Source organism: Adiantum capillus-veneris, chromosome 30, assembly GCF_014529385.1.
Source record: "Adiantum capillus-veneris isolate H3 chromosome 30, ASM1452938v2, whole genome shotgun sequence".
In the NCBI taxonomy this organism is placed as follows: domain Eukaryota; kingdom Viridiplantae; phylum Streptophyta; class Polypodiopsida; order Polypodiales; family Pteridaceae; genus Adiantum; species Adiantum capillus-veneris.
The window spans coordinates 58,844,908-58,857,027 of NC_140960.1; the positions used below are offsets into that span (position 1 = coordinate 58,844,908).

At 43.6% G+C, this 12,120-nt stretch overlaps 1 protein-coding gene and 1 pseudogene across 1 annotated transcript in view; both read left to right on the forward strand.

Moving 5' to 3' along the window:
- LOC147418026 (uncharacterized) overlaps positions 1 to 8,549 on the forward strand; it is a 180,246-nt gene extending 171,697 nt beyond the window's left edge. Inside the window, exons 21-26 of the mRNA XM_086506589.1 lie at positions 1,357 to 1,469; positions 1,560 to 1,669; positions 1,753 to 1,837; positions 1,910 to 2,075; positions 7,600 to 7,718; positions 7,888 to 8,549. Coding sequence (XP_086362715.1) covers positions 1,357 to 1,469; positions 1,560 to 1,669; positions 1,753 to 1,837; positions 1,910 to 2,075; positions 7,600 to 7,718; positions 7,888 to 7,917 — 623 coding nt within the window. The 3' untranslated portion in view covers positions 7,918 to 8,549. The remainder of the gene's footprint in view (positions 1 to 1,356; positions 1,470 to 1,559; positions 1,670 to 1,752; positions 1,838 to 1,909; positions 2,076 to 7,599; positions 7,719 to 7,887) is intronic.
- LOC147418027 (uncharacterized) lies at positions 26 to 1,108 on the forward strand (annotated as a pseudogene).
- Positions 8,550 to 12,120: the final 3,571 nt, after the last annotated feature.

Consider the following 12,120-nt stretch of genomic DNA (forward strand, 5'->3'; position numbering starts at 1 on the left):
CATGCCAGCTACTATGTGCAGTTCTATGAACACAAAGGCATATGGTCATTGGATCACTGATCAATGGGAAGTTGTATTGGGTCGCTTTGAAGGTACCATACCTGGCTGCCCTCACTCTACAAGATTGATATTGGATTGGAAACATGTACTTTCTCAGATTAAGTGGTCCGGGAGATCCTCTTTGAATGGTAACTCATTGCCAAAAGAAAGCCTTCACTGATCTGCAGTATTTCCTTTTCCGTTGGCAGTTACTCAACCGGTCAAGGCTTACAACTTGATGAAAATGGGTATCAGACGTATTGAGGATGTTGTGGATGAAAATGGTTGTGTTATCTTTTCCCCGTGCTTGTCACACACTTAATTTGGGCATGCACCATCGGCCAATTTGGAGGGACATATGTGCTTTGCTTGCTCCTCTTATACCTATACCAATACTCAATGAGGAGGATAGGCTTAAAGATTGGGAACTCATTGGTAATTCCCCAGGTTCCAAACCTGTTTCTATGCTAATTGGACTTCAAGGCAAATTTACAGAGCTATTGTGCCTCCTCCGTGGATACAGTCTCATGGCAATTTGCTTTGGCACATACATAAGTCAATGCGGTGGTGGAAAATGGTTCTTTCCATCAATTGGAAAAGCAAGTTTCCATTAAAACAAAGAGTGTCTCTATGGAGATGCATGCTTGGCATATTACCGGTGGGTAAGATTTTGGCTTCTCGTCGCATTGCCTCTTCATCTTGCCGAAGATGCTCGAATCGAATGGAATCAGTTCCTCATCTTCTTTGGTTTTGCCCCAACTCTCGGGATTTCTTGCTTGTGCTTTCAAGGCAATTGCGTTCGAGGTTTCCTTCTGCTGCATTTGGGAAACTTTTCTGGGTTTTCGGAAAACTCACACTGCAATTGCGTCCGCATGCGATTTTCATGCATTGGGTCAGATTTTGGGCCTTCTCCTCGATATGGTCCAAAAGAAATGTTACTCTTTTTGAATCTCGACAGTTTCAGCTCTACGCTCACTTTAGAGGCTCTCTACGGCAATCCTTGTTTGACTGCTGTAGACTAAAAGACACAGACATCACGACTTTGACACTTTTCTATGATTGTTTCTAGTTTGGAAGTTTGCTCCTATATGGAGTGACTTCCTCATGTTCGGTTGTATAGATCTTTATGGTGGGTTTTCCTCGCGTTGAGGCTTCCCACATGTAAATTAATCCAATAGATTTACAAAAAAAAAAAAAAGTGTGTGTGTGTGTGTGTGTGTGCACGCCAATCGTATTTAGGGATACTTAAAAAAAAGTGTTTATATGTATTGTACATCTATCAAAGCCTCATGTACCTAAATTCCACTTTTGGGACAGGGGAATCTTCTGTAGACAAACGGATTGTCCATCTAGAAAGAGCGCTGGAGTTTCCAAGCCCAGGAAAAAGCTTTGTCACGGGACTAGCTTCTATGTCAGACAACACACTGCTTGTAATATACTTGTGACTTTTGCAGTGCAGCTCTCCTGATTTTTGTAACCCCAGGAATTCCTTGGATCAGTTCTCTAATCTGTCCTGACAGGTTGTAGAAGAGCTCTATGGAGTCAGCATTTTTCACGTGCAAGAAGCTGCAGTGGCCACCCCTCTCTCAACACATCGTTTTGATAATCCTGTGCAAGCAGCATGTCCCCTGTATGTACATCAGACTAAAGAAATTATGAAAAATTTAGAAACTCACAGGATATTCTACATAATTTCGGCTAAATCATTTGCAGTTCAAGCCGTGAGTTGCTTCTGGCTGTATATGGAGAAGGGATCACTCTCATGCTGCGAAACAAAGATGAGGAACTTGCCTATCAAGTATGTGTGCGCAAGAACTAGTTTGCGGTTGTGGCATTGTGACCCACATTAATAACATCAAGCTGTGTGCAGGTTGAAAGGTTAGAATTCGAAGACATCATTGCAAAAAGGAGGGCTCAAGAGACTGAACAAACTTCTTCTGACAATAATGTACCAAGACAAGAGGAAACTGAAATGACCCTCACAAGATTGTTGCCGAGTTTGGAATCATGTGCGAACTTAAGGCTGCCTTTTACAGGTATTTACACTGGGCTTAAATATAGGGATTCAAGATCCTCTACAAGGAAAAGAAGTAATAGAAGATTTTATTAACGTCTGAAAGACCAAGTTGGTCCACCAGACAGTCAATTGTACAATGTGTCCATGTCTCTGTGTGTCATGGAGCAAAACGCTTGAAATAAAGAGAGCTTCTGCCAGAACTGGGTCCAAGCTCATGGTGATGATCATGACTGCCTACGCACGCCCAATGCATCTGACAAGATTGCCTCTCTCAAAGCTGCTAGTAGAGATAGGTGATATTCAGACGAACTACCCCTTAATGTCAAGCAAAGAAAAGAGGAGAGAACTATCCCCAAAGATGGAGAAAGAGAAATGAAATGAAATGAAATGATATGATGTATTAACGTCTTCAAAAGGCCAAAATGACCTATGAGACCAAGCTATTACAACATAGTGGATTTGATACCATGTCCGGAATCAAAAGAGCTGAAACAAAAAATAGAACTACTACAGACTGTATGGATGTGCCAGCTAATACAAAAGGTGCCCAGTACAATGTGTACTACAATGAGAGGGAGGCGGGGGGGGGGGGGGGGGAAGATATGGTAGAGATCCATCCTCATCTGCACTCTAAACGTCGAGAAAGTATGGCTCGAATCCTCTCCTGTAGTCTCTGTTGATACTGTGTAGCTCCTCTCCTCAATCGCAGTCGTCTAGATCTCCCTAGCTCCAATGCTCGGTCTATGAGAATGCCAGTAGTGGTAGTATGAGTGCGGGCAGAGCTCTGCAATGGTGGCTGCTCCTCTGGGTGTCCAATATCTAGTGTAAAGAAATCTGTAATCTGTCTCCAGGACTTCTCCAGCTCTCCTCAGTAAAGTGTCTCTATGCCTGTGTAACTCAAGTAGATACAATCCAAGACATCTCTGATCCTCATAACTCATGACCCTAGATAGAGGCCCAAAACCCTCTCTGAATAGACAATGAACACGGCCTCGTATCTCATAGTACACTGTGCAACCACATATGTAATGTAGCTCTGTCTCTGGCTCTAGATGACATAAGCGAGAGAGAGGTAGAAATAAAGATAGAGAGGACTGAACATCACCGACTGTCAAGCTTGGACCTGCACCTACACCTAGCCTAATGTCTGCTTTTAACACCCCTGTACTGCTGCCTTGCTAAAGCAATTCATAGCTGCTTCCTTACTCCCGATGCTTACCCCTCCCGCATTGCCACCTCGTTGCTACCCCCATTCCCTTCCACATGGCCCACCGTCATAGCCCCCTGGCTGTTTTGGAATTCAGTGTGAGCTTCACTGGATTTTATAGAAGGAAAAAAATTCATATGCTAGTGCTCTCAAGTGTAAGTGCCAAACAAGAGGAATCAATCAAGCAAGTAAAGTTAGAATCTAGAGAATGGACGGCCAATAAGCATCAGCTATCCCATGCTTTTTCAGCTCATTATCAAACTTTGTTTTCGGTTCCAGGTCGACATGTTTTACATGCTAGGGCAATGTTAATGGCTCATGTTCAACCTATTTTCTCGGATCAGGAGGCTTTGAGCATGGAAGAGCCTTTTACTCTAGCAGAATTGGATCAAAGTCTTAAGCATTTGGGGCTTTGGAAATCCCCTAATTAGGATGTTTTAACAATGGAGTTTTTTGCACAAGTTTGGAATCTTTTATGAGATCCATTGCTTATCATGAGGAATCATACATGGGAATCTCAATGTATGCCTACAATCGCTTGAGGACGTGTCTTTATTCTGGCTTGCATATTGCTCAATACCGTTTTGTGCCTAGAAACCAGATAATTGATAATATTGCCAATGTTTTCATGGGGATTGAGTATGCAAAATATACGCAACAGGATATCTTGCTTGTGCAAGTGGATATCGAAAAAGCTTTTGATTCAATACATTGGGATTTCATTGCTTTGACTATGGCTCGCTTGGACTTTGGCACTAAAATGAGGAATGTAGTTTTCTGTTACAAATGCATGGACTTAAGGTCGATCGGTTCACTAGGGTTGTCCTTTGAGTGCATTGTTGTATTCAATTGGAATGCATCCTCTCTTGATATATATAGATCATTTGACAGAAACAAATCAGCTGCATGGTTTGATTCTTCCTTTAGACAAACATTTCCCTGGACAAGCATACGCTAATGATTCAATGTGTCTCTTTGCTTCTTGTCTTTTGGCGGATTGGAAAGAGGTTACAACATATATTTGTTGGCACGTGCGAGATGCTCAGCAAAGTTACTCTTTTAGACTCGTAAGTTTCCATTGGAGTGCCATCTTTTCCGAAGCCTTGGCTGAACAACAATGTCATAGAGCATGCTTCATTTCTTAGAAGAATGTAAGGACAATTGAGGATGTGATAAATGATCAAGGCCAGGTGCTTTCTTTTCCCCCACATTGTGTGTCATTATGGCCTTGGGTTGCATTATAGACCTTTATGGCACTTAATCCGGGAGATGTTATCTCCCTTTACGTTGATGCCTCCTCTTCTTTCTACAGCTAGAGATAAAGATTGGTGTATTTTGGGCATTCCTTTTGAGCAGATCTCAGCCAAGCATCTCTATCAAAAGTTGCAGCTTGATCCTTGGGTTGTTGAACACTACAATGCATTATGGAACATCAATAAACCCACATGTTGGTGGCGGAAAAGGCTTCAAGCTAAGCTATTTGGAAATGCAATCTTTCTTTAAAAGAGAGACCCTTTTGTGGAGATGCTTCACCAGATTCCCACCACCGGTTGGCATTTGCCCCCCTTGCCCTCCTCTCTCGTTAGTAGCATCCCATACCACCCTATACGAGAGTTGGGAGAGCCTGTCAGGCTGGGCCATCACGGCCCCATGAGCTCTAGTGGTTTTGTGCACGTCGCCATGTCGTGCATACGAGCAGGAAGAGGATCTTATACCAATGTTAGTCCCTAGCCGGATCCATCCTGCACACATGACATGACACAAGCCAAATTCACACCTAGACACACGTAGTGAGCGGACATCGGGCTCACCTCCCAGCTATAGAGCCAATACGCGCTCATCCCCGAGCCTGGGAGCCTGCAGCCAAGCGGGCAAGCCTCTGCCACAAGGGCCGGTGTCCCATACAGCCAAACCCACACCAATACGGGTGTGCGGGCAAAGCTGCCAAGGGCTTCATAACCTATGGGCCAGGTTCACACTGGTCGGACATACTGCAGGCACCCATATTGATGGCTGGGGACGTAACATAATGGCCTGCTCCTTAAGGATGTATCTCTGAGTATGTATACCTCTCATGGCTAGAGTCCGGGGCATCTCCGGTTAGCGTAGTGCATGAATCTTGAGATTGGTGCAAAGCCATCCCTAACAAATTCCCTTGAATCTCATAGTAGGCAGAACATCAACATGTCTAATGCTTCTGTGTCTCGGCCTCTAGCTTACTATGTTACTAATGTAACATAGGCGGCAAGACACAAATGTATATTTCCGGTCTTCAATCTTTACTTGGTGCAATGGAGTTCTTCATATGTCCCTAGCCAATAGCACATCTCGGTCATGAGAGGGAAAGGTATTCATGTGCTTTTTCCATCATCCATGGCGGGACGAAGCTTCTCCAATAGAACGCCACTTTTGTCCCGGTCCTTGTTGGCATTAACAAAATCTCTTGACAGGTATTCATGTGCTTTGTCCATCATCCATGGCAGGACGAAGCTTCTCCAATAGAACGCCACTTTTGTCCCAATCCTTGTTGGCATTAACAAAATCTCTTGACATCTATGTGAGCTTCGATGTGAAGGTCTTGATTAACTCCGAGTGGCTCAAAGTACGTGAAAGTGCATCAAGAGAATATGAATAGGTCAGGTAATTGATCCATTACAGCCATGTAGCTTAAACTAGGATGACATCTATGCCTCTCTTACAATATGGCAGTGTCGTAGATCTATGTCCTTTTTTGGGGTACTGCATCAGGAAATGTTAGAGTGGATGCGGATGATTTTGGAGGCACAGCCTAGGGGTTTCACAGTCCCTTGGCTTTTGTGACCTCCTATAGGAAGTTTTACAGTGGAGGCTTTTTATCAGTCAAATACATAGCACTCTACATTGTGGTTATTGCTACATGGCCTGAAGTGGATAGAGCTTCGGGTACATTTGTGTAGGCTTATTACAAGCCAGTAGGTACATTTCATTTCTTGACTGGAGTATCTTTATCCTAGATGTATCCTGTGGTTTGTCTCCCCATGATCTCATTGTATCTCTTCAGGGTTTTTCCCATATTTTATATGGACCTATGTAATGTGAAGGGTTTAAAGGCCCACTTTTTGCTGGAAAAAAACAAAAAAAAAAGGGGGTGACATCCATTCTCGATGCATACCAGCCTGAATTATCAGCGTCTCTAGCTAGCTGTTGTGAGACGACTCAAGAGCCAATGGTGCATATTGATGGCAAGGGAGCTGTGGGGGAAAATTCAAAAAACTCTTCTGGTAAGTGCCTCTCCCGACACAAGTCAAACTGTGATCTCAGCTTTGATGAATTTATGTGGAACTGAAGCCTTACTCCTATCTTCTCTTTTGATATCATGGACACCTCAGGTTCCTATCATGTAAATGACCCGACCTCCTTTGGCTGTCAAGTCTAGACTTACAAATGACGTAAAGTATCAATAAGGCATAGTTTAAACATGGCTCCTAAAACCGCATGTGTGCACAAATACTCTCTAAACCTCATAGAATTACAATCATTGTTTGGCCTCTCTCCTCGATAAGATGGGTGCTTCTTCTATGCAGCTATGTATGTGACTCACAAATTAGCATACTCCACCCTATCTCGAGTGCAAAACTCCTCACCAAGTGGTGAATGGTATTTGGCACTATCGATCGTAGATAACATTTCCATATGGTCCTGAAGGAAGTCCTTGACATGGTTTAGAGTTTTCTTTGGTTAACCCCATCGACAATGATGACCTAGGTTGAAACCATACATGAGCATAAATGGATTGAACCCGGTAGTCACGTGTTTTGTACTATTGTAAGCAAACTCAAGAATAGGGAAATAATCTTCCCAATTTGTTTTCTTCTTCCTGACATATGCTCATAGTCTATCTTCCAACACTTGGTTCACCCTTTCTTTCTAACCATTTGTCTTTGCATCATTAGATGTACTTAGAATCCCAATCTCTTAACAACCTTGTAAAAAGGAACGTTAAACTTTCGATCGCGATCACTTACTATGTTACAAGGCAAAGCATAAAGCCCGTATTACCTCCATTTCCTAATTTTCTTTGAGGAACTATTATCTTGTGCACAAGGCCTACAGATGTCTTGTGCAGAATCAAGGAAACTCCCTAGTCTGAAACAATATCTTTGTGTGCAGAAGACAAAATTAAAAGAATGTTCATGCTTTATGGAGAGTTAAGTATACTTTGTGGATTAAATGAAGAAAAGGTTTTCAATTTTATGCTTATCTGTTGGTTTGGATTTCACTGTTTTATTGGCAATATATAGATTCTTAAAGCATATCAGTCTCAGTATGCTAAAACATTCATGCTTGGGTTACGCAGCAACTAAATTTCTTGTTGGAAAGCTTGGCATTTCTGTGGAGACTCGCCGGTCTGTACTTGGTGAGAACATATTATTCGGTATTGTGGAGACATTGGTAGTGGTCACCCAGTTTGGTGAGGTTGACACTCTTATCTTCCACCATTGTTATTCATATGTTGCTCTCTATATATCCTCTTGGCATTATAATGTTTTGATACTTTGGTTGGGTATAATAAAAATGAGGTTATCATTATCTTCATGAAAGAATTTGTCAAAGTGCCTAGTGCTGCTTTTTTATCGTGATGCAGATAGGAAGCATAAGGTTGATGCGCAGGTAGATCTCAAGGTATATAATTACAGAAGCATTTTCTTTTTGACAAAGACTTGAAATGGATAAGGACTTAAACTCAGTACACATGCAAGAAGCTTGATCATTGAATGAAGATCCAATCAGCTGCACGTGTGCTTTCAGAGCACGTAATGTTGTTCTCTGAATTCATAGGATATCTAGGTCATGCTCAGAGCTCAAATGAAAACATGGGTGCCTCCATTTTTAACAGAAAGGATTTGAGGCCAGCTTAAATTTCAAGATTTTCAGTCCTCGAGTATGGTTTTCACCTTCTCATAAAAGCGCTGAAAAGGATCCAAAGTCGGCTCCATAAAATCAGTTTCTCCAGCCTTGGTCATGGTATTCCTTTGTCGAGTGGAATAGCTCTTGTTCCATATGAAAATGAAGAAATACAAGAAAATGTAATAGGGGAGAAATTTCTCCATGATGACAATCATATTCCAAATGGTGATCTTCACAATTGTGGGGCTTTCATGCCACTGTACACATCATCCTCCTACACAACTCACCCACGTCAGTGCGCCACACTGTACACAACTAGATGACTACTTTGTGTAGTTTTTGTACCTTTTGTCCTTTCTCAATAGATGGAGGACATACACCATGTACATCTGATTTGCATTTTGGCCTTTTGAAGACGTTAATATAACATTTCATTTCATTTCCTCTCTCTCTCTCTCTCTTCCCCTTCGAGCTGCCTCCTCCTTTCACGCCATGATCTCCCTCCATTGGGCTACCCATTGACACCTTTCACATGGCCTCCCCAATGACTAAACCCTCTCAACATGAAGTTCTCGATCACCAACAAGCGGATATCAACACTTGAGGCTGAAGTGAAGAAGTGGAAGAAAGAGATGGATGCAACTTTTCTTCGAAAGATGGAGGAATGGAAAGAGGAGAAGAGGAACCTATGGGAAAGGATTTCTCGTGTCGAAGAGCAAGCGGCTTCATAAGAAGGCACAACCCGAACTCTCCAAGGTGAACTTCTTGCAGCAAAAAGTGGGCGGTTCAAAGAAGGGGAAATTCAGCCATCCATGATGGAAGAATTGAATACCATGAGAGAAGAAATATGGATTATCAAGGAAGATGAGGAGAAAGAAGTCATGGGCCGCGGTCATCTCCGCAACACAAAAGAAAGTAGAGGAGGCCGAAAAATTGATTGAGGTCGCCAAGAAAGGGAAAGGTAAGAAAGCTCCCTGTACACCCACTCTTATTAACATGACCCTCGAAGAAAAACAAAGAAGGAAGATGCGGGCTCTACATGTGAGGGTAACCGGCCTCGAGGACATAAACAATGTGGAAAAAGAGGTCACAAGCCTCACATCCATGAGGGGGGTGGACAAGCCTTCACACACAAAGGCATGGAGAGTGGACAAGAAGAGTGATGGCCCGGGAGAATCTTCAAAAGGGAGAGCTCTCATACTAAGATTCCCCTCCTTGGAAGAGAAGAAAGAATTCTTGAGAAAGAGGCCTGCACTCAAGAAGACAGGTATTTTCCTCAGTGATGATCTTACTCTCTCACAGCTTGCGTATATGAGAGAGGTAATGCCAGAGATTACGGCGGCAAGGGAGAAGGGAAAGATTGCCTTTTTCAGAGATGGTCGGGTGGTGATTGTAGAGTGCCGCTCTACATGACGGTGTGAGACCTATGGGACCACACTGAAGATAGCTACTTGGGGAATTGTAATGGATCTATGAGGTTGGACGTTGGTGCCTTTGAGGACAGTTTCAAAGACAAGGACATTGTTTTCTTCTCGGAGACTCATCAGGGCCGTGGACAGCTTATGCCACATGCGGTGGGATACAGATGGGAGACAGCCCATAGGACGGTCGCGAGATCTGAGCATGGGAGTAGAGGTTTAGGAGGAGTAGCAATGCTTTTTAGGGAGGAGTTAGATCCACTACTACATATTGTATGGAGAGATGATGATGCTAGATACATGTGGGTGAGACTGAGAGCTAACATAGGCCGATTTCTATACATTGCCATATGCTACTTCCCCCCAGTACGCCAGTATATGCTACATCCAGAGTATATGCTGCATCCAGAGGACAGGCATGTCTATACTATTCTAGGGATGGTGATAACATCCTCCTAGGGGACTTCAATGCCCGAACGGGAAACTTTCAGATAGTCTTCTATGACACTTCAGATGAGATGCTTAGAGAGTTGGATGTGGGTGAGTTGGGGCTTGACAGATGCTCACATGACAGAGAGCAGACAGAGTATGGGAGATACCTCATGGAGATGACGACTACACATGGGTTAGCCATACTTAATGGCTTACAGCAATTTCCTAGAATAGGTGGTTTCACATGCTTTCCACACAGACACGGGGCCAGTAAAGTGGACTATGTTATGGCACAGCCAAGCTTTATTCCTTGTATTCAGGATTTCATAGTGGGAGCCAGACTAGTGGGCGTAGCAATGGATCATGATCTTTGACATTGTCCATTTCATTTCAGTATAGTACAGCCCAGACATCAGGAGGTAGGTCACATATCCGTTAATATTTACACCAAATACTCGACTCGGTTTATACAGAGGAGATCTATAGCCGTCTATGCACAGTTGGTCCTGGCCTCTCGGTGGAGGAGTGCACCACTTTACTGACCGAGACACTGAATGGTGCAGCATTAGAGGCATACCCACACACTCAGCTAGGTTGGAGCCGACATTTTGTGAGCATGCCCTAGAATACTTGGTATGATGAGGAGTGCAGAGAGATGAGAGCCCAGCTTCAGAGGTATCTTCTTTTAGGAGTCATCACTTACAGACAGTCTCGGATTGCTTCACGGCGCCTTGTGCGACGGAAGAAACGAGCTTACTTGGCCCAGATTGAGCGAGACTTGTGTCAATTGTTCTTGAGTAGAGACTCAGGAGAGGCATGGCGATTCTTTCATGAGAAGTCCCCTCCCCCAGTGATTACTTCTCCTAATGTGTGGGGCTAGTATGCGACATCGTTATATACGGTTCCTGGACAAGACCCCCTTCCAGATCCTACAGAGCCATGCCCACCTACCAGCACCTTCTTTACCACTGAGATGGTAAAGAGAGCCATTGACAGGATGAGAACCAGTAGGGCATATGATCATGATGGTCTAGTAGCAGAGCACTTTATACATGCTAGAGATATGCTAGTAGAGGTTCTTGCAATGTTGTTCAATCGTGCCATGTGTGAAGAGTTACTAGAGACTTGGAGGTTGTCTACTATTGTGCCTATCTTCAAGGTAGGTGATCCTACAGAGCCTGGTTCTTGCAATGTTGTTCAATCGTGCCATGTGTGAAGAGTTACTAGAGACTTGGAGGTTGTCTACTATTGTGCCTATCTTCAAGGCAGGTGATCCTACAGAGCCTGGGAATTACCGCACTATTATGGTTGGGCACACATTGGCACGGTTGTATGCATCCATTCTTGAGCAGCAGTTGAGTAATTGGACAGAGGGTGAGGGTGTACGAGCAAAGGGCCAGGCCGGTTTAAGGAAAGGTTTCTCCACTCTTGATCATATTCTCACACTCAAAGCCATGATTGAGGAGGGCAGGTCACATGGGAGACGGATTTATTGTAGCTTTGTGGATTTCCGCAAAGCATTTGACATGGTACCGAGAGCTCGATTGATGCGCAGACTGCAGGAGATGGGGGTGCCCATAGTGTTGATTTGGGGGATTATGGCTCTATACAGATCAGTGATGGGACATGTACGCACCCGGAGGGGATATCTGATTTAGTTCACTCCACCATTGGGGTGAAACAGGGTTTCCCATTGTCTTCTACTCTATTTTGTATGTATGTTGATGAGGTGTCTGATTACATTGACAGAGAGGGTGATAGAGGTGCCCAGCTGACAGGGACATGGATCCCATTGTTGTTATATGTTGATGATATTGTGTTGATCTCTGACTCACCAGAGGGTATGCAGCAACAATTGGATGCATAACACAGTTTTGCAGAGGATAGTGGATTGTTTGTATACCTTGGTAAAACCAAGGTTGTGGTGTTTAACACCACACCACAGTGGATCAAGAGATCAGCACCGACTTTCACATATGGTCAGGAGATTGTAGAGTATACAGATGCATACACTTACCTTGGGTCTGTCTTTACTAGGCTGAGGTTTTCTTTGGGAAGAGCAGTAAAGACTAGACTGACTAGAGATTTTGCGGCCTTGGGAGGCTTGAAGAGGATGTGTT